This window comes from Gnatocerus cornutus, chromosome 1, assembly GCF_029298725.1.
Source record: "Gnatocerus cornutus isolate USDA-ARS CGAHR chromosome 1, icGnaCorn1.1, whole genome shotgun sequence".
Taxonomy (NCBI): Eukaryota; Metazoa; Arthropoda; class Insecta; order Coleoptera; family Tenebrionidae; genus Gnatocerus; species Gnatocerus cornutus.
In genome coordinates, this window is record NC_142233.1 from 8,705,405 (window position 1) to 8,725,534 (window position 20,130).

Here is a 20,130-nt window from a genome sequence, read left to right on the forward strand (position 1 = left end):
AATGAATAAGTTCAATATTATTATTATTTAATAAAACATTTATGAAGTTTGCCCCACTCTACCTACCGCGCTAGTGATTTTTGCCATTCCATGTTGGTAACAACTTTTAAATTTGACATGTGCAACCGACTCAACGGCCAGCGGAAAAAAGCGGTTTTAAAAGTTAAGGGCAGTGTTGTTAGTGTTGTTAGCAGTTAGTTTAGTTTGTTTGAAATGGCTCACAAGAAAGGAAACGAGTAAGTTGGTGTCGGTGGTGCTTTTGATAGTTATCCAGAACCAAAGTTTTGTGATTTGGTTAATAGTGTCTTAAGACTTGAACATGGTGCTTCACATCAATGCAAACTATTCTAATAATGTGTTTGTTTGTAGGTCTGATGGGTCGGAAGTGTGCCTTGAATCCGCAGAAGAAAGATTACGGGCCATCTGTGTAAGTTTACTCTTTTTCTAACTGAATTATAATAAGCACGTACGTAATGCTGGTGCCTATTAGCTGAAAGAACATCTATAGACTTTTTTGAACTTCATCGAACTTACTTACATTTAAGAACATTTCATTGTTAATAGAAAATAGCCCATTGGCAGAAAATGTCATGTGCTTGTGTTTAATTTGCAAAAGGAAGAGATTTCGCTGAAATGACATTTTTTATTCAGAGGAAATACGAGAAATTATAAATACCAGAAGATTTAATTGTCGACTTTCACTGTGTAACAGATTTAGAATTCGACTTGTTCTGTTGCACTAAAATAAATTAATTATTAGTTATTCAAACATTGTTATAGAAATGTTACCGTTTCTATTGTTCGCATGCAAACAGATAACATGAAGATAAATTCAAGAATGGCACAAGTGCTCCAGAAAAAGTCGTACAAAGCTAGTAATAGTGAATTTTCTTTAACGATGGAATGTACTGAATTGAAAAACTCGAGAAAAGTTCTCACAATGATAAGAAGTAGTTGTCCTGCAAACGCTTGGTTAATTTTTTGACTCATGGTGCAAATCTTAAAATGGTACGACATTAATTTGTTCATTTCGTGAAGGGCATTGGAATGTTTAGGGACGTGAAAAAGACCATTATTTATATACATCAAGTGTTGTCGTGTTGTTAGAACTAAACCGCAAAATTGAGTTAACACAATCGACGATATTAAGTACGTTATGTTGTAAGTTATGAAAGATACAACACAAAATGTGGTTCTATTTTGCGTCATTAAACAGCTGTAATTGCCTATCAATGATGTTGTTAAAATCATAACTTTTTTAGAAAGCAGCAACATTTTCAGAGCCCTGAAAATTAAATCAACTATGAATCAAGTATAGTTCGACCAAGTTGGTTTGAGCTACCATAAAATCATAAAAAATTGAGTGGTACCGCAACCAGACAGCTTGTAGTATTTTGAAATTTGTAACGAGTCACCTAGGCTGTTTTGGAATGGTGTTCTTATTGTAGAGTGCAAATTTGCGTAAATAAACACTTCACTTTTCAATCTCTCTTGTTGCGGTAGCTAGCAAATTTTTACGATTTTATGATAGATTAGACCAACTTGGTCGATCTAAGAGTATATTTTTTAACAGTCGCCGTAAGTGTCTTTTTCCATTATTACAAAAGCACTACTTTAATAATAATAAGTGAAATAAAATATTATGTAAAATTGTTTTCAGATTTTTGTTGCCATACTTTAAGTAAGCATTGAAAATTTGATGAAAATGTTTTCTACTTTCAAAATTTCATTTCAAAATAAAAAAAATGAATGTGCGAGTGCCTAATACTCCGTATATCTGTGAATCTGTCAGGATAAAGTTAAAAAAATTTGTACACATTTCAAGTTTCAATCTACATATATCCGAAAAAAAGTTAATATGATGAACAAAACTTATCATGGAAATTCTTATGGCCACTGTATAAAAAACGCTCTACAGTTCACGCAACAATCTAGTGCGGTTATGGCTTTGATTTTTTAAATGTTGATGGGGGTTTGCGATAAGGAGGCTGTAAACAGTTTAAAACCATAACCCCTACTATATCCTTGGGTGAACTTGTATGTGTGTGTTAGTTGGTCTTACCGATAGTTCATCTTGATTTTTAGCTTCTCCACTTGTTCTTCATAAAACAATATTAAATTCATGCATTTTGAAAATTTTTCTCTACTTCTGTATATTACAATTAAAATGTTTAATGTCACCCCAATTTTCACTAACTGAACAGCGAATTTTGTCGTTGTCTGATTGTGGCGTTCCATGATTATGTATGCAGCAGCATATGACATGATGCTGAATAAGAAAAACAGACATAGGCCATAAAACCAGAACAATGATAAAGCTTCAAATCGGGGTCTTGGTTGGAGTTTTACATTGTACCGCAACGGGAGTGTACAAAAAATACGTAAATGCCTGGAGGATTTTAAATTCTTGAAGAAGGAGTGCATTTTGTGATTTCAAGAAAATAAGAGTGACGGTGGCGTTGTTAAAATCAAAATTATAAGGGTAATTGAATGTGTTTTTATTATCTTTTGATGCCTAGTATGTCATTTTATTTTACTCAGAGCTTATTTGATTGCGTCAAATCCTATAAAAAGTAATAGTTTGATTCTCTGATAGAGTTTCTATGTAGTATTTATTTTCTGTCGAATATATACAGGTGACCATAAGTTGATTTAGTGTATATGGACAATTAATTACCCATTTTAATGCGAAAATAATAATAAGCAGACCTGTGTTGCAAGAATTTTGTCAAATAATGACACAATTAAACCACCACAAAGTAGTAAGAATAAAGACACATACGACTATAACACAATAATTTGAAAACAATTACATTATTTGCGTATTAAATTGTTGCGCGATGTCTGTTTTTTGTAATCCCTGTTATAAATCTCAATATTTTCGTAAATTTGTGTTATAATGAGAGACTGTCTGAATCAACAGTCGCCAATATTCCATAGCTCTACTATAACAATAATTGACGCTCTTAGTTTTTTTCATATTTTAGTTAAAAAAGCCTCCTAAATATTATTTTAATTTTATTCTATTTTCTGCTACATTTTATTGTACAACTATACCTACACTGTACTACGAGTACTTAACTTGCCGTCTTTAATATCTCCATGGTTTAGTTTTACATGACTATTTGATTCAAAAAGAATAGAATAGATATACACAATCCAATTTGCTGAAAAACCATAAAATGAATTAGTTGAACTTTCAACTCAATTAGTGCATTACCTCAGAAAGTGCAGACATTGATATCGGAAATAAACCGCAAACTGTCAAGTTAATGTCTTGTTGTAAAATCTGGTATAGAAGTGTATTTCTCTGCAACAATAATTGTAAATTATACTTCCTAATTCAATGTTATCCAATTTATACCGCTTTTGTAAGTTTTGTGTCACAGGATTGTCCACACTCAGCTAGAATTTTTGAGATTTTCTGAGGCTAAAATCATACCATTACATGATTGAATGGGTACCATTTCATTTCTACCTTGTTGTGGATATTCATTGGTGGCAAAAGAGTGCATGCAACTTCTAGTACATGCAATCCCAACGAAACATAATGTACAATATTGCCTTCGTTGTGATAAATCAAATATAAAGTGGTCATACCTGCCAAAAGGTCTCCAATTGTTAGCACTAAAATAGGAATCGATACCAAACTGTTGATGTGTAAGGTGGCGTGATAGATATCCTCATACATTTTTGATAGCTTTATCATCGTTTCTAACATTTTTGTTTCGTTTTGTTTGGTGAGATTGCTTGATATGTGTATGATTGCATTAAGTTTATTACTGGCAACCAAACAGAAATAATTAAGGTAAATTACTACAATCCCAATAATAATGTATTGATAACCATGAGACAAAAAATAGCATATCGCTCCAAGGATCGTTTGCCTTATGAATCCATATAAGAAAGCTGTACAAATTTGAGATGATAAGATGAAAGTACAAGCTAATACTCCGAGAATATTGTGCTTCTTGTATGAAGGTGAAAAACCTAGCGTTTTAATGGTAGTGTCGAAGGATTGAAGTCTATGCAAACATTTGATTAAATCGTTTTGTTTTAACAAAATAAGCGTGAGGGATAATGCACTACCAAATACTCTAGCACCGTTCACAATTGCATGAAGTTGATATCCTTTGGAAACGTTTGATTCTTGTTCTGATGTTAGAAAAAATCCATAGGATGTTAACATTACAGCTGATGTCACTAAAACGGTATACAATTTAGTGTAATTGAAAATTTTAGTGTATTTTGACGTACTTATAGTGCCCATTATATTAACACCAGTCAGTTCTTGTGAGCTGTGATGTCGTTTACTTCCGTATGGAGTCATTCCGAAAGGTTTGCCAAACTTAAAGATTGTTAGAACTGGGCAAAATACGTCATCTGCTGTGACCATCTTTCAGTAGTTTTAGTTTGAGTCTACGTGACCACCTGCAATATTTACATCAATAGATAGAGAATAGTGTAACGATGTAAAGATAATTTTCAATTTACCAAATTGGATTATCAATAAATTATTTCAGAGAATATGAGTTTTGAAAATGGGTAAATGATACTTTCAGTAAGAAAGTGAAGTTTCACAATAACGACAATTATTTTGACTATAGCACGCTAAACAGTAACTTTTTCTCGGTCATGTTGGCAATCTTATATCTGTTGAATGATCACGAAAATGAGCAAGAAGAAAGGCAAAAGTTTTAATACCTAATTTTGAAAAAAAAAATGGTAACAAAAATTTTGCAAAAAAACGTTTTGAGATATTAATACTCAAATTCAAATTTTGTTAGGCAAATGTCATTACTTTATTTGTTTCCAACCGAACTTGTAAAAAATTGTCTTGTTGATTTTTTTAAACTTTTTTTTTTAATTTATTTGCGTTGCTAAGTAGAAAAAAAATCATATACAGGTGTTCCAGAACTCATGACCCATAGAGCAAGGGAGGGTGCCGACAGCAATACAGATGGTGGATTTTAAAACAAAAATTGATCCAGTTTAATAGTATTCGAGAAAGGATAAGAAATTAACAACCAATCCTGGCAGATTATTCCAGAGATGTAGTAAAATATCCTAGGCAACGAGAGAGTATTGTTCATCTGACCAATGAATATGTGTCCATATTTACCGATTTTCAAATACTGTTCGTCTTCGGTATTGGCTACCGTTTTTTCGTCTTAACTCGATTATTTTTTGAGCTAAAAATTTTTGTTTTGAATTGTTAGTTCAGAATTGTTGCCTCCATAAGTCTTTTTTCTTTGGATCACGAGGTATGGGACACCTGTATTTCACTCTTTTCACAAGACGACTCTCTCTCATTCTATTTGACCACTCCTCGCTGATCAAAATTTTAAATTTTATTTTAAAGTTGTTATAATAAAAAAAAAATTATAACAGTACTTGTTAGGTAATGCAAAAGCAAAAATACGCAATGTGAATTAATTACCTAAAAAGTGATGTAATAGAGCTACATAACATGCTTTTTATTAATTATCAATTTTATATTGTGTATTTTCTACGAATTCAGTATTACATAAAATATGTTTTCAGGCTGAAATTATGAAGAAAAACCCAGTAAAATCACCTAAAAAACCTTTATTCGCTGTTGGTAATAAAAGTAAAACCAAGTTACGACCTTCGATAATTGATCGGGCATGTCCTCAAAAGAAGCTTGTCAGTAGTACACCCATGATACAGAACAAGAATAAGCGCTTCAGCTCTGATGATGCTGACATGCCATCTGTTATAAACAGCTCTAATGAAAAAAGTGTGGTCCCGTTAACAGATAAAGACGCAAGCATTGTATCGGTTTCTTCCACTGACAGAACAGCATGTGATGTGAAAGAAAACACGAGAAATTCGGCATCAAAGACATCTCAACTGAATAGAACAAAGTCTAATCTTAGTAGAATTGAACAGGTTGCCGAAAAACTTAAAATTTCTCAAAAAGCGGATAGAATTTTTTGTAATAAAACTATTCAAACATCAAAAAATGTCTCGTCAGATGGACGGGTTGCTAGACAACCCATTATGTTATTAAAAAATATTAAAGAGGGACAAACTCAGACTGGTCTTTCACTTGAAAGGCGTAGCGAGTCACCGCAGTCAGACTCGACAACCGACACTCTCGGTAACATTAAAGATAACATGTACAATTCTGTTACTAAAACTATCAATATACTTGAAATAGATAATAATCAGAATTCGCACGCACCTTGGCGCGCACCAAGTGGATTTCTAGCAGAACCCAGTGGAGCACAAGCAGTTGGTATTACCAACCTACCATTAAGTTTTTGTGCCTCCGGTGAGGATGATACATTGAATGATACTACTTTTCGCCCGAAATCAAAAAAACTGAAAATGAAAAGAAGCGTATTTGTCAATAAGAAAAAACTTAAAGACCCCCCAAAATCGCAAAAGGGCATGTGTAAAACTGCAACTACTAAATCGAAAGCAAGTCTATCCTATAAAGCGTCACCAGTAAGTAAAATTCCAAAATCAGTTCATCGATTGTCTAAAAGTTGGACAAGATTATCTACAAGCAACATTGAAAAAAACCGATTGTCGAATCCAAGGAAAACTCTGTGTGAATCTTCGAGATCGAGCACAGACAAAAAGAGTGAGCTCAGACAGCACCAGAAGTCACGAAAAAAAAGTAAGTTAACATAAATCTTCGTATTAATTTTAATGTTTTTCACTAGGTGGTCAATTCACAAACAGAGACCCCAAACAAACTAAAAGGGACCTTCCCGTTCAGATTGGTAAGTACAGGGTGATTCTATTATTCAAAGGGTGCGTGGACAGTTTTTGAACATATGTTTTCTTAAACACTACGATTTTGCTCAAGTTAGAAATATACTGCATACAGGGTGTCCCAGAACTCGTGACCCAGAGACAAAAGGCTTATAAAGGCAACAATTCTGAACCAAAATTTCAAAACAAAAAATTTCTAGCTCAAAAAATAATCGAGTTAAGACAAAAAAAAACGGTAGCTAATCCGGAAGCTGAACCGAATTTGAAATTCGGTAACTATGGACACATACTATCGTCCATTGGTCAGACTTTCGTTGCCTAGGAAATTGGGATGGCATTTTACTCCACCTCTAGAATAAGCTTTCGGGATTGGTTGTTAATTTTTTATCCTTTCTCGAATACTATTAAACTTAGGGCCGTTTTTACAAATCAGGTATAAATCCTGTATAAGCTCGGGGTAGTTATCCTAGGAATAATTTTATCCCGTCTGTTATTCCTGGTATAAATGGTGACCAATTTTACAAGTACTTTTTCGGTCTAAGTTAGCTATACCGGAGATAAGCGAAATTGGTAACACTGGAAACAAAATTCCCCAAGTTTTATTTAATTTTGTTTGTCAAATGAACGGGACAAAGACGGTTTACGTTGTGGTTTGTAATTATTAAAATCCCAAAATGTTGATAAATGATGTACCAATATTTGATTCGGGTGATGATGAGGAAATTGTCGAACAATTTTCATAAGTACGAGGCCCTAAACGGTTTGTAGATTGATTTTTACGTATGTATTTATAAGAAAAACTAGTTATCGAAAATGATAAGAAATTTGAAGATTCCGTTTAAGTAACGAGACATTTGGAAATTTGTTGAGATTAATTCAAAATAGAATTCGTACTACAACTAATCGTATTCACGTGATGCGACTGGAACCATGATCCTAATATGTAACAGCAGAGTTTTGTAGCTTCAGTGAATCAATTGGATGTAATTAATTACACTGTTCGATAAATTGAAATTAATTTTGAGTACCTTTTTTGAAAGTTGGTGTTTTGATATCTCAGTACTAAACAACACCGTTGTCTCAAAAATTTCGTATCACGTATAATTTTTTTGTTATGTGAAATTAAAAAAGTGTAAAAAAATATAGAAAAAATATTGTTAACATACTTTTATTCAGGTTTATTTATAATATTAACCTGTTTGTGGCTATAAATATATTCTTAGTTTCCTCCTTTTTTAGAACTTTTTAGATATTATTTATCAATCCAAGATTATTTAGAATTCAACAAGTTTTCTAACTTTCACTTCACTAAATTTATTTATTTTATTATTCTTTAAATTTAAATATGATTACATTTTTTCCTAATTTGCAATTTCAAATCATACATATTTTACACATTTGTACAAAACTTACTAGATCATCCATCTTTTTTAAATTCGTTTACATTCTCTATTTGGAGTTTATCTTCATTTGTTTTAGATAAAGTTCCTCGAAATCTTTGAGTATTTGTATCTTAATTTTTCTAATAATTTTTGTATATTTAATTTTTTTAACTTGCTGTTATTTTTGGTTTCTTTATACATTCTCTATTATGTTTTTTGAATAAGTTTATATCAGAAAACACAAAAGTTGCAAAAAAATAAAAAATTTCTCATGCAAATCATTATTTTTTAGCCGCCAATTATGATGCAAAATTATAGAGCTTTTTTGAACTTGCCACTTGTCTGAAGCACTTTGCAAAAATTTTTGAAGTGAAATATGTTAATTATGACAAGTAAACACGCATACAATTTCCACTTTTACCAGGAATAACTCAATATCCCATCGCCGGTCGACCGAATAAGAAATACCCATGGTTATACTCAAGTTTATCTATTCTACGAATTAACCATTGATTGTAAAACCCATTTCCATGGTTTATCTAAGGAATAATACTACAATTTTTGTTTTGAAATTTACCATCACCCACCTTTGCTCTCTGGGTCATGAGTTCTGAGACACTCTGTATAAAGGAACCCAAAAGGTATAAGGCTATATAGCAGCAGTAAAATTATCCCGTTGTGTAAAAGTTAACTTGCCTACAATAGAAAACATCCCAGAGTTGTAAACCATCTGAATTTGAGTTTGATAGATTTCACTTATCCATTCTGAATAGTATAATATCCATGAACGTTGGGAGCAGTTTTCGATAGTTTATAACGACTGTTTCGAAATTTTCTCAATTATTGTTAAGGATGCAACTGCATTTCTTATCCAATTTTTTAATACTCACGCATTATTGGGTAAATCTTTAGTGCACTATTTGATATTGTGAATCCACAGCCTGTTATTATTTAAATACGATTACAAAATTTAATAAATAAAAATATACAGTATGTCCCCGAATTGAGTTCACAAGAGGGAAAAAAAGTTTATTTTCCATTTTACAAAAAAAATGACAAAGGAATAACATTTTTTTGCTTATTTCAAAACAGATAAATCTGCAATTAAAATTTCAAAATTATTAGTTTGTACTCTTAAAATTAATTTTTTCATTATTTTTATTTATTAAATTTTGTAATCGTATTTAAATAATAGCAGGCTGTGGATTCACAATGTCAAATAGTGCGTTAAAGATTAAAGAAAAATTTACCCAATAATCAGGCCGATTCTGTTTGTATTATATTAAAGTTAGCAATGATATTTATTGTTATCTTAAAGACAGTTGCTACTGCTAATAATCTTGCTACAAATTGCTATTCTGTTTCTGTAAATTAGCAATTCAGTTAACAATTTTAAGAAAAAGATAATTGCTATCTTAGCAACACCGTTTTGACCATTGGTTAAGCGTAACAATCGGGGTATCTTGCTTTGATTGTGTTATTTTTATTCATAAAACATGGATCCTGTTGGTTGGAATTTTTTCGTTAATTTCCACAACATGTTTGAAAACGTTAATCAACGGTAAGTGTTATTTAAAATATAATAATCAAATTATTGCTTTTTGATTTTTCTTTAGTGAACAATTGAAATTGAAATATAGGTGTATAAGGGACCACAGTAATCCCTTTGAGATACCAGACCGTAAATTTATAAAGCTCTTCCGATTAAACAAAGAATTGTCCAGAAGAATTATAAATGAGCTGGAAGAATTGAACAATGAACAAGATAGAAGAAATAAAATACCATTTTTTTTACAAGTGTTCGTATGTCTACATTTCTACGGCCATGGAAGCTATCAGACATGTGTAGGAGAAGACATAAATTTAGCAATGAGCCAACCAGCGGTAAGCCGAATTTTGGCTAAAATAAGCAGACTATTTATAACGCACCTTCTACCCAGATATGTAAAATTTCCTACAACTCCAAATGCAATTATCGAAGCCAAGCAAAGGTTTGTACAAAATCTGGACTTTCCTACAATCGGGGCAATCGACTGTACTCATGTTTCTATTATTGCTCCCAATGGAATTAATGCACCTTATTTAAATCGAAAAGGATACCATAGCATAAATGTCCAAGCAATTTGTGATTCAAACATGATGTTTATGAATGTAAATGCCAGATACCCTGGAGCCACCCATGATGCGGCTAGTTGGGAGGTGTCAACCATTCACCAGCATCTTCAAAGACGGTATGATGCCGGCCAAAGAGACACTTGGTTAATTGGAGATGCTGGTTATCCGTTGCAGCCTTGGTTAATGACACCAATTGCTGGTGCTGCTCCAAACAGTCCAGAAGGCTTATACAATACTAGGCATGCCCACGCTCGGAACATAATAGAACGCAACTTTGGTGCATGGAAAGCTAGATTTAGATGTTTATTAAAACACAGAGTTTTGCACTACAGTCATGCCCCAGCTGGGCGCATTATTTATTCGTGTGCAGTGTTACATAACCTATGTAAACAAATGAATGTACCTGAAATTGACGAAGAGAACAATGACAATGACTCTAGTGATTCTGATGATGACCATGTTGATCAACCAGAGGACAACAACATCCACATTCTTACTGCAGGACGCGTAGTTAGAAGGGGGCTTGTAAATTTACTTAATAATCATAATTAATATAAATTTTTATTAAAAAACAAAATAATGTTATATTTATCAGTCTTAAAAACGCAAATAAATAATCTTTCGATATATCTTCCTTAATTATTAACATACAACAAAGGAGACTAGAAGCAAACAAAAAAACAAAAAAACAAAAAACTAGAGTATCTCTGTTTTTAGTGCTTACTCGATTCAATGAAAGCAGCACCAACTAGATTTATAGCTTGTGCTAATTGACTAAAACCATAAGCCATCTCTTTGATGGCAGCTGCCATCTCTGTCAGAGCAGAGGCCATTGCTTTGTTCCCTGTGGCATATAGTTCAGCAGAGTCTTGGAGCTGACTACCGTGACTTTTCTTTAGATTTGTAGCCTTCTTTTTGCGAAATACCCTTGTTTTCAGAGAAGGCTTTTTTTTGCCCTTATTGCTAATAACTTTTGAGGTTGGATAAACTTCAGCCTCAGAATCTAGTGGTGTTCTCTCAAGGGATAGCTCCTTTTCATTAGAAGATAGCTCTTTTTCTTCATCAATTACAGTTACTTCAATCAGATGATCAGGAATAGTTAAAATCTGAATATTTTCTTGGGAGGAGGGGTTTTGTGGTGGTCGGTCTTCGTTAGTAGTTGTAGAGTTATCGTTACTTACTTCATCTGGATCAATTTCAGGCGGAAGATCATCACAACCGACAACAGATACCCATCCTAAAGCACCCATCAATTTATTTTCAAGATCTGTCAGAGCATTGTTCGTATACCCACCACCACCTGTTTTAATCAGCGAATCTTTTGCAATGCGGGCCTTTTTTTTACTTTTGATTTCCATTCAGCCAAAAACTAGAAAGGATATTATAGAACGAACGACAAATTTCACATTATTTTATGATATTTTAGCCGTCTACTAATTCTAATTACTGACATGTTTCCATTGCTGTATATCCAATTCCAATTCCTGCGTTTGTAAGGGGTGGCATTTTCCATGGCTGAGAATAGGATGTTTTATCATGAAGTCTACCATCAGCGTCATCTGCTCTTTCGTCGTCCTTTTGCTCCTTCTTTTTCGGACACTCATCACAATAATTAAATAGTAATAAATAACCGGGAATAATAATGAAATAATTAAAAGTCAGAAGTTAGGTTAAAACTGGTTAAAACAGCCTGCTCTATCCAAATAAAAATATCAGATTTCTCCATGCACCTGCGCAGGTAAGGTTTAATCCCTGGGATGAGGCTAATATTAAAATACAATGTTAGCAATATCTTTCCGCTGGAGGTAATAACAACTTCTTTTAAAACTGCATGATCAGAATAGCAATTTCGCATCCTAACCTTAGCAATGTTGTTATGAGTTACAAGCTTAACAACATTGTTACGTAGCAATGAAAATAACAATCAGTAAACAGAATCGGTAAGAATGTGTAAGTATTAAAAAATTGGAAAAGAACTGCAATTGCATCCTTAACAATAATTGAGAAAATTCGAAACACTTTTAAAGAATTACTAGTTAGAGTTGAACTATGTGCTAAAACAGGTAATGAGTTAATCAAATAGTGGAAATTGGTTTGAGTTAAGACATTTTTTGCAAAATTAAAAATAAAAAAGTCCTTCGTTATTTTTTGTTTTTTTCGATTTTAAGAACACAGCTTAATAATATTAAAGTTTTAAATAAAGATTTATTTATTTTAAATTAAGCAAAAAATATTATTACTTTGTCATTTTTTTGTAAAATGAAAAATAACGTTTTTTTCCTCTTGTGAACTCAATCCGGGGACATACTGTATATATTGTGTCAATCAAACGACAAAAATGGTGCCATTGACAACCAAAACTTTTTGACTTTACTTCAGATAGGTAAAACTAGAAATTCCAAATTTCTGGCTAGCTTCTCTTGGCAAATGACATTTTTTTAAACGAATAAAATACCTCAAAGACGTTTGAAATGTAAAAAATCAAAGTGACACTAGTGACAGTTTAAACAAATTGTTCAAATATGACTTGTAGCCTAGTCAAAAAATTGTAGCTGACGTGTTATAAATCTTATTTGGTGACATTATGACTTGTTTTTAAAGCGAACAGAGATGACTTCGATCATTTGTTGACTTGTGACAATCAAAAGGACAAAAGCTCCAGCTATCGCTGTATGACATCAAAAACTCAAGATCACCGTCATTTAAGTATGTTCTGAGCATGCCGTAAGTGTTAGCTTTTCAAATTAAAATTTTCTGTTTCTAGAACTGGGAGAAGATGCTCAGAATCAAGAAAATTCTGACAAGAAGCTTGGCACGAAGAAACCCAGGAAAAGTGAGTGGTGCGTTTTATAATGAAATCAAAACAGTAATTTTAAAATTCTTAGGTCGCTATACTCTGGATCAAATAAAAACGCAAAAACTGCTAAAAACTGTAAATCAGTTTTGCCTAATTTTAAACGATGAGGCGAGCAGTGATTCAGATAACACTGAACTGGAGAGTAGGTGTGAAGTACAGTGTGCTCAAACCAAAATATCTTGTCCCCCAACGCAGAGTGATAGAAAACAAAAGGAGTGTCGAAGTGAGATTAATAATTCAAAAAAAGGACAAGTACACCGTAAGTTTAAATTACAGTACAAGGTGTTTATAAATGTTTCTAGCATCAAGGGTGGCTATGAAATGTCAAAGAAATTTGCCGCTCATTATAAATGTGGGTTTAGATTTTTCAATTGACATTTGCAGTTAATCTCGATCATAAAACCAAGTTAATATTGACAAAAAAATTGGTCTAGTTATGGTTTGAAATCTGAAAATTAAAGACTTGGACACAAAATCATAACTGAAACATCGTTGACGTGAGTGAGATTTCAAGTGAAATCAAATATAGTTATATTCAGTATAACCACAAAGCGGTGAAATAGTGCATCGCAGGAATTCCAGAGTCACCCTTGATGCTAGAAACATTTATAAACACTTTGTACTAAATTTTTTTTATTCAAAATACGCTAAAGTCGGTTTAGGTTGCAACAGTCTACTTTGATAGTTATTTCTTTATTTAAAGTTGAATTTTTGATGCATTAACTTCGGAAATGATGACAAGGTTGACATCGACTCACCAGAATTTTAGAGTTTTGACTTAAAAATAGCTGTGTATCAAGGTTACATAATTTGTTAATGCGAACCCTGAAAGATGTTTCAAGTGAGGTAAAGTTTCCCTCATATCCGTTGTTTCAGAACTATATTGATTTATATTGACAAAACTTCTCTGATCGTCTTTTGTGATTCCCCCAAAACTAAACTCAATTCACATAACATTGCCACGACAACATATACAACAGTACGATGGAAATTTGACAACTTGTGACCTTGGGTAGAGATTTGCAACATAAACCACCTGTACAGCCGTACAGTTGCTTCAGGTTGCAAATGTTCACATTGACACTTAGTTTTTGTATTTAATGTTTGAATCTTGATATTACAGGGTTTGTATAAAAAATATAACAACCAGTGTGCTCTGGAAAACAAAAAGCTTGAATCCATAGCAGCGAATTTGCTACTTAGCTCAAATAGTGAACAATGTTACACCGTCAAATTTTAAGGTTAAATATTTTAATTTGAGATTTCGGACGTTGAAAACATCAATTTCTGCGTTAAAATTGAAGAAATCGTACAATTGTTGTATTTAAACATAAAATACAGCTCATTGCTATCAGTTCACTCTCCTGTGTAAATTTTCTAAAATGCTTGGATGTAAATCCGGTTTTCTTTAGGGAGAAATTTAGAGGAAAATTGAATAACGATTTTTGTTGTCAAAGTTTGGTGTAATCACATTAGTTAAGAATTAATCAAGGGTTAGCTCTAAAAGAGAGATTTAAATAAGGATTTAACAAGTTTTGGCAAACTTGCATAGAACGATTAGCTTCTACGCATGTCATATTTGCTTCAAGGTCAGGTCAGGTTAGCGTTTTCGGCCAACTGTTACCGACAAAAATTGCTAGGGGCTGCTGCCAACTTTACTTTTTAATAAGTGGACCGATAGTAATGAGCTCTAGTATATTTGAGGTTTTCAGTTGTTTTAAGTTGTGTCTTATTTACAGTTGGTTTGGGTTCCAAATGTTTTGGGGTACAAAAGACGATTAAATTAAATTTGTTTGTTTTCGTTTTTAAACAGCAATCGCATCTGAGGAAATTTTCACTTCACTTGGAACATGTTTAAGAACTCGCACTATTTAATTACGTAACTTTGATGCACAGCAATTTTTATGACAAAATTGACAAATGTCACATTCTGGGGACATGATGCCAACCATGTCATCTTAAAATTTCTAAAATTAATTTATCAAGATGCCAACCTTAAATAAAAAAAATACTGTCAAAGTGGACACTTTCAACCTAAACCGACCGTACAGTATTCAACCCCAAGGTTTCTAAATTAAGCAGGTTTGCTCGTTACTAAGACTGAAACTCCACCCTCTTTTGGTTGCTAGGGACCTGCGACCATAAATGACGTCACAAGAAAGTTCTGTCGATTGTTCTGCGGTGTAAAAACATTGTTGATCGCCATTGTTGTTTAACAAAGTTCTTGTAGAAACATCAGAGTGTTAAGTATTGCTATTTTGAATAATATTAGCAATGAAAAAAATTGAATCGGAATTTAAAAAAGCTTTCCGATGACTTATTCGCGCCAGTTCGAGAGGCCTGCTTCTATTGGCTCAAACCTTTGTAGCAAACCTGTTAATTTTAGTAACCTTTGTTCAACCCAGTATTTCAAAACCATGTAAATAGATGATGTTTTTGACAGTTGACGTTTAGCATCTTTAGTTACATAATTGTCTATTTAGCATAAGTAGTTTTGATGACGTCCTATTAGTAGTTAAATAGCTTAATTTTGAAGCCTACAATGACAAATAAGGTGTACCAGTTACTTTTGGCCGTCAGTGTATTTACTTTGGCATTTTTAAGATGGTAAGGTTGGCATTATGGATACCTTAGAAACTGACATTTGACTATTTTGGCGTAAAATTTGCTGTGTATTTATGTTACGTAATTAATTTAAATACCTCAAACAGTCACAAATTACAACGAAAATTTTAGACATTGCACCCTGAACAGACCAAAAGTACCAAAACCTAACAGTTATTTACATGACAAGTGGTGAGTCTTGTTAGAAATTGCACTTTTACATCATTTGTTGTGTAATGATCGACAACACAGCAATAAATTATAAAATAGAGCTTATTTAATGACTGAAATGCATTTTTATTCATTTCTCTAATTTTCTAATTGCTTCAGAAAATGTTGAAAACTTGGTTGAACGCGAGGAAAATGAGATCCAGGAATGTACATATGAACCATGCGAGGATCCAATTGTGACAAGTCCTGAGAAAAAAACAGGCAATAAGAAACAGAACAAAGCGGCCAATGCAAAAACCAAAACCAAAACCAATCGTAGTTCAACAGCAAAGCAAGGAACTGCTGGTGAGTTGTTAACGGGCCACCTTTATCCAAATGGTCAATTTAATGTCTTTAGATTTGAGTAAAAGTGTTTCTACTCCCATAAAGAAAGTGGCTTCAGCCCGGAATAAGAAGCGATTGCAGAAAACTTTAGATGGTAAGTAAACTTTGATTTGTAATTTTATTTAACAATGACTTTCTGATTCAAAAGATTTGGAGGGCACCAAAAGGCAAGCTGAGAATTCGTTCAAGAGGAAAGAAGGTTTATCAATGGAGGCGGATACGAACAATTTAATGGACTTGGAAGAAATAGCGCCGAGCATTGCAGAGGACAACAGAACTTCACGTATTCGTTTAGACAATAGAGCAGAAACTAGTAGTGGTTTTGGCAAGTATCATTGTAGTATCGAATTTATTATTTTTGATGCTGAAAATTCTTTAGGTACAAATATGAGTGATCAAATTGAAGAACAGGTTGACAGTTCAAACAAACGAAGAATAACCAATAAAGGTTGGTAGTATACAAAAAAACGGAGCATGAAGCTAACACGAGTCAATGTATAATAGTATGAGATAATAATAGTCATTTAACGGAATTGGGTATTATAATTTATCTACTAACATTTAGAAGTGATACTTAATCCCATAAGTGCTCTAAAGTAAAATTAAACTATCCTGGCTTCAGTTCGATGTTACTTATGTGGTTTTTTCAAATTACAGAAAAAAACCTTGAAAACCGTAAAAAAAAGGTAAAAGCTGCTGAGACAAGTAGAGGACCAGAAACTTCAAATAATGAGACCCAAAATAGTGAGTTGCTGTTGTTTTATTCAAAAAATTCTTTAAATCCAAATTAATTTATTGCTAGGCTTTCAAGTTCCGACATCGGTACCTAAAAAAGGAAAGACAGGTGCAAAAAAAGGGCAATCTGAAGTTCAGCCTAAGTCGGATTGTAAGTAGTTTTAGTATTTAAATATTTTCTTTCATTTTGTTTTTTTTATGTGAAGCCTCGCCTCCTAAGAGATCAAAAATATCTAAGGCAAAACCAAAAAAGGCGACAGAAAAAAAACAACCAAGTGAGTAACAGAATGAAAATTTATCATCAGTCAGTTACTTTTTGTTTTTCACTCATTAGAATCGCCAGTGAGAAGATCACAAAGAGAACGTAAACCTCGAAGACGGCAGATACAAGTTGTAGTCGCTTCTAACCAACGGGAATATAAAACTGGTAATGAAGAAAGCAGTTTAGTTACTTGAAGCTTACGTTTTTTTCTAGTGCAAAAGATGATTTCTAAAACGAATTCATATCAATCTCAAAATCTGTTGTCTACAATTCAGGAGGACAAAAGCGCACATGTCTCATATAAACCTTATCCCAGCAAAGCAGAAAAAACAAGTACGTCGAAAAAAAGAGTAACGTCCGGTAAGGTGTCTAAACAGTCGAAAAAGTCAAAAACGTCAAAAACGGAATCAAAAATTCGTGACGCTGCGATACGCACACTAACATCAGTACACTCAGAAGAATTACCAGGACTTGTAAATACTTTGGGTAAGCACCTTCTGGTCACTTTGAATTCCAATAATTTCGATTCTCTTTGTTAAGACTGGGTTACTCGATACCACCAAGATCTAAACTTTCAGCCTTTGAACGGAATGCCAGGAGTTGGCTCAGCCATCTCGAATGGTGGTGGCATGGGATTTCTAAGCATAGATTCAGGGCGTATAAAAAAGAAGCAACTTGCGAAAAACCATGATTTTGTAAGTTCATTTGTTATTTTTAGAATGTTGTGTCATTTTTCTGGTGTAGACCTTTTTAGTTCTGGAAGGACAAGCACACGTGGGACGTGAATGTGAAGAAACCGTTTGTTCAAAACTGGACTCTTTCTCCATACCCGCAGGTAAAATGTCATTAAAATGATTTTAAGATTATGGGAATGAAAGAAGTTCTTAAAATTCGCAGATAATAACAATTGAGTTTTTAGGTGTCTACTATTACATCAAAAATGACAGCGACGATCAACTACTTTTAAGTTTTTCGAAAGTTCCGAAAGTTCAGGGAATTTGAAACTTTAATGCTTGAATTGGAAGTTTCAAGTTGTTATATAGATATTATCTTCTTAATTTAAAATGTCCATACCTTATTAAAATAAGTTCAACATAGAATGTTAGCTAGTTACTGTTTAAATAAATATTTAATCAACTGTGCCAGTACTCATTTTTAGTAATTAAGTCATGTACAGGGAGAGTAGTGTTAAATTACACAATTCCATGACAACCCAGATTTACAAAAAATCGTTGACATTTAACGCAAATTTTCACATTTTAAACAAATGAATAATGTGCATAATCAATAAATCATTTTTGCTTTTCGTCTTCTGACGAATTGATATGTAGAGAGGAGTTGTGACGTAGTCAACGCGCATTCATTTAAAAGTCATAAAAACGGTTCACTAAACGTCTACTTTATGAGGGAAAATCTTTAAAAAACGTCTAATACAAGGTGTTTATAAATGTTTCTAGCATCAAGGGAGGCTTTGGAATTCCTGTCATGCACTTTTTGCCGCTTTGTTTTCATAGTGAATATAACTATCTAGAAAATTATTGATAATGTCATTTGCGTCAACGACTTTTAAGTTACGGTTTCGTGTTTAAGTGTATAATTTTCAGGTTTTAAACCACAATTAGAACAAGTTTTTTTTCAAAACTTACTTTGCTACATAATTGAGGTTAACTACAAATGTCAGTTGAAAAATCTAAACCCGCATTTGTAATAAGCAGCAAATTTCTTTGACATTTCATAGCCACTCTTGATGCTAGAAACATTTATAAACACCTTGTAGTTTTAAACGATCGTAGTTGAATTAATCAATACAGTACAACCTCGATTATTCGTAGTTCTCGGGAGCGAAACCGACAATCGAATTATCAGAAACAATACGTTCCATGTAAGAGGTTAATTTGGAACATTGTTTTTTAAATTTAAATATTTTTTAAATATTCGGCCATTGAACAATTTATAATCCAAAGATTTTAGTATTATTTTTCGCAAGTTCATTATCAGAATGAAGATTATAAGGGAAATAATAACAATAATAATACAAGGTGTTTATAAATGTTTCTAGCATCAAGGGTGGCTACGAAATGTCAAAGCAATTTGCCGCTCATTACAAATGTGGGTTTCGATTTTTCAACTGACATTTTCAGTTAACCTCAAACATGAAGCAAAGTTAATTTGAGAAATAAACTGTTCTAGTTGTGGTTTAAAACCAGAAAATTAAAAACTTGGACACAAAACTGTAACTAAAACATCATGAATGTAAGTTAGATTATAAATAATTTTGAAGATAGTTATATTCACTATGAAAACAAAGGGGCAAAATAGTCCACGGCAGGAATTCCAAATCCACCCTTCATGCTAGAAACATTTATAAACGCCTTGTATATATTTATTTTTTTGGCATAAAAAAATACAGGAACCTCAAAAAAATATACACAAAAATACAGGGTGTCCCAGAACTCGCGCCAGAGAAAAAGGGCTTATGGAAGCAACAATTCTGAACCAAAATTTCGAAACTATAATTTTTTAACTCAAAAAATAACCGAGATATGACAAAAAAACTGTAGCCAATCCTAAAGCTGAACAGAATTTGAAAATTGGTAACTATGGACAGATACTATCATTCATTGGTCAGATGAAAATTAGACTCTCATTGCCTAGGAAATTGGGATGGCCTTTTACTCCACTTCTCGAATAAGCTTTCGGGATTGGTTATATTAACTTTTTATCAGTTCTTGAATACTATTAATCTTAGTTAATTTTTGTTTTAAAATTTACCATGTGTATTGCTGTCGGCACCCTCCCTTGGGACACCCCTGTATATCAATCAATAGCAATCACAAACCAAACAAAGATGAGAACAATAACTCTACAGTTCA

At 32.9% G+C, this 20,130-nt stretch overlaps 1 protein-coding gene across 1 annotated transcript; it reads left to right on the forward strand.

Moving 5' to 3' along the window:
- Positions 1-90: 90 nt before the first annotated feature.
- Positions 91-18,393, forward strand: LOC148180217 (uncharacterized). The gene is made up of 19 exons (XM_088038556.1): positions 91-236; positions 370-427; positions 5,545-6,649; positions 6,696-6,755; positions 12,846-12,950; positions 13,009-13,077; positions 13,130-13,360; positions 16,036-16,221; positions 16,274-16,354; positions 16,409-16,585; positions 16,640-16,708; positions 16,918-17,004; positions 17,063-17,146; positions 17,202-17,270; positions 17,330-17,422; positions 17,471-17,743; positions 17,798-17,952; positions 18,002-18,092; positions 18,177-18,393. Exons 1-19 carry the CDS (start codon positions 214-216, stop codon positions 18,257-18,259), a joined length of 3,099 nt encoding a protein of 1,032 aa, XP_087894682.1. The 5' UTR covers positions 91-213; the 3' UTR covers positions 18,260-18,393.
- The last annotated feature ends 1,737 nt before the right edge of the window (positions 18,394-20,130 follow it).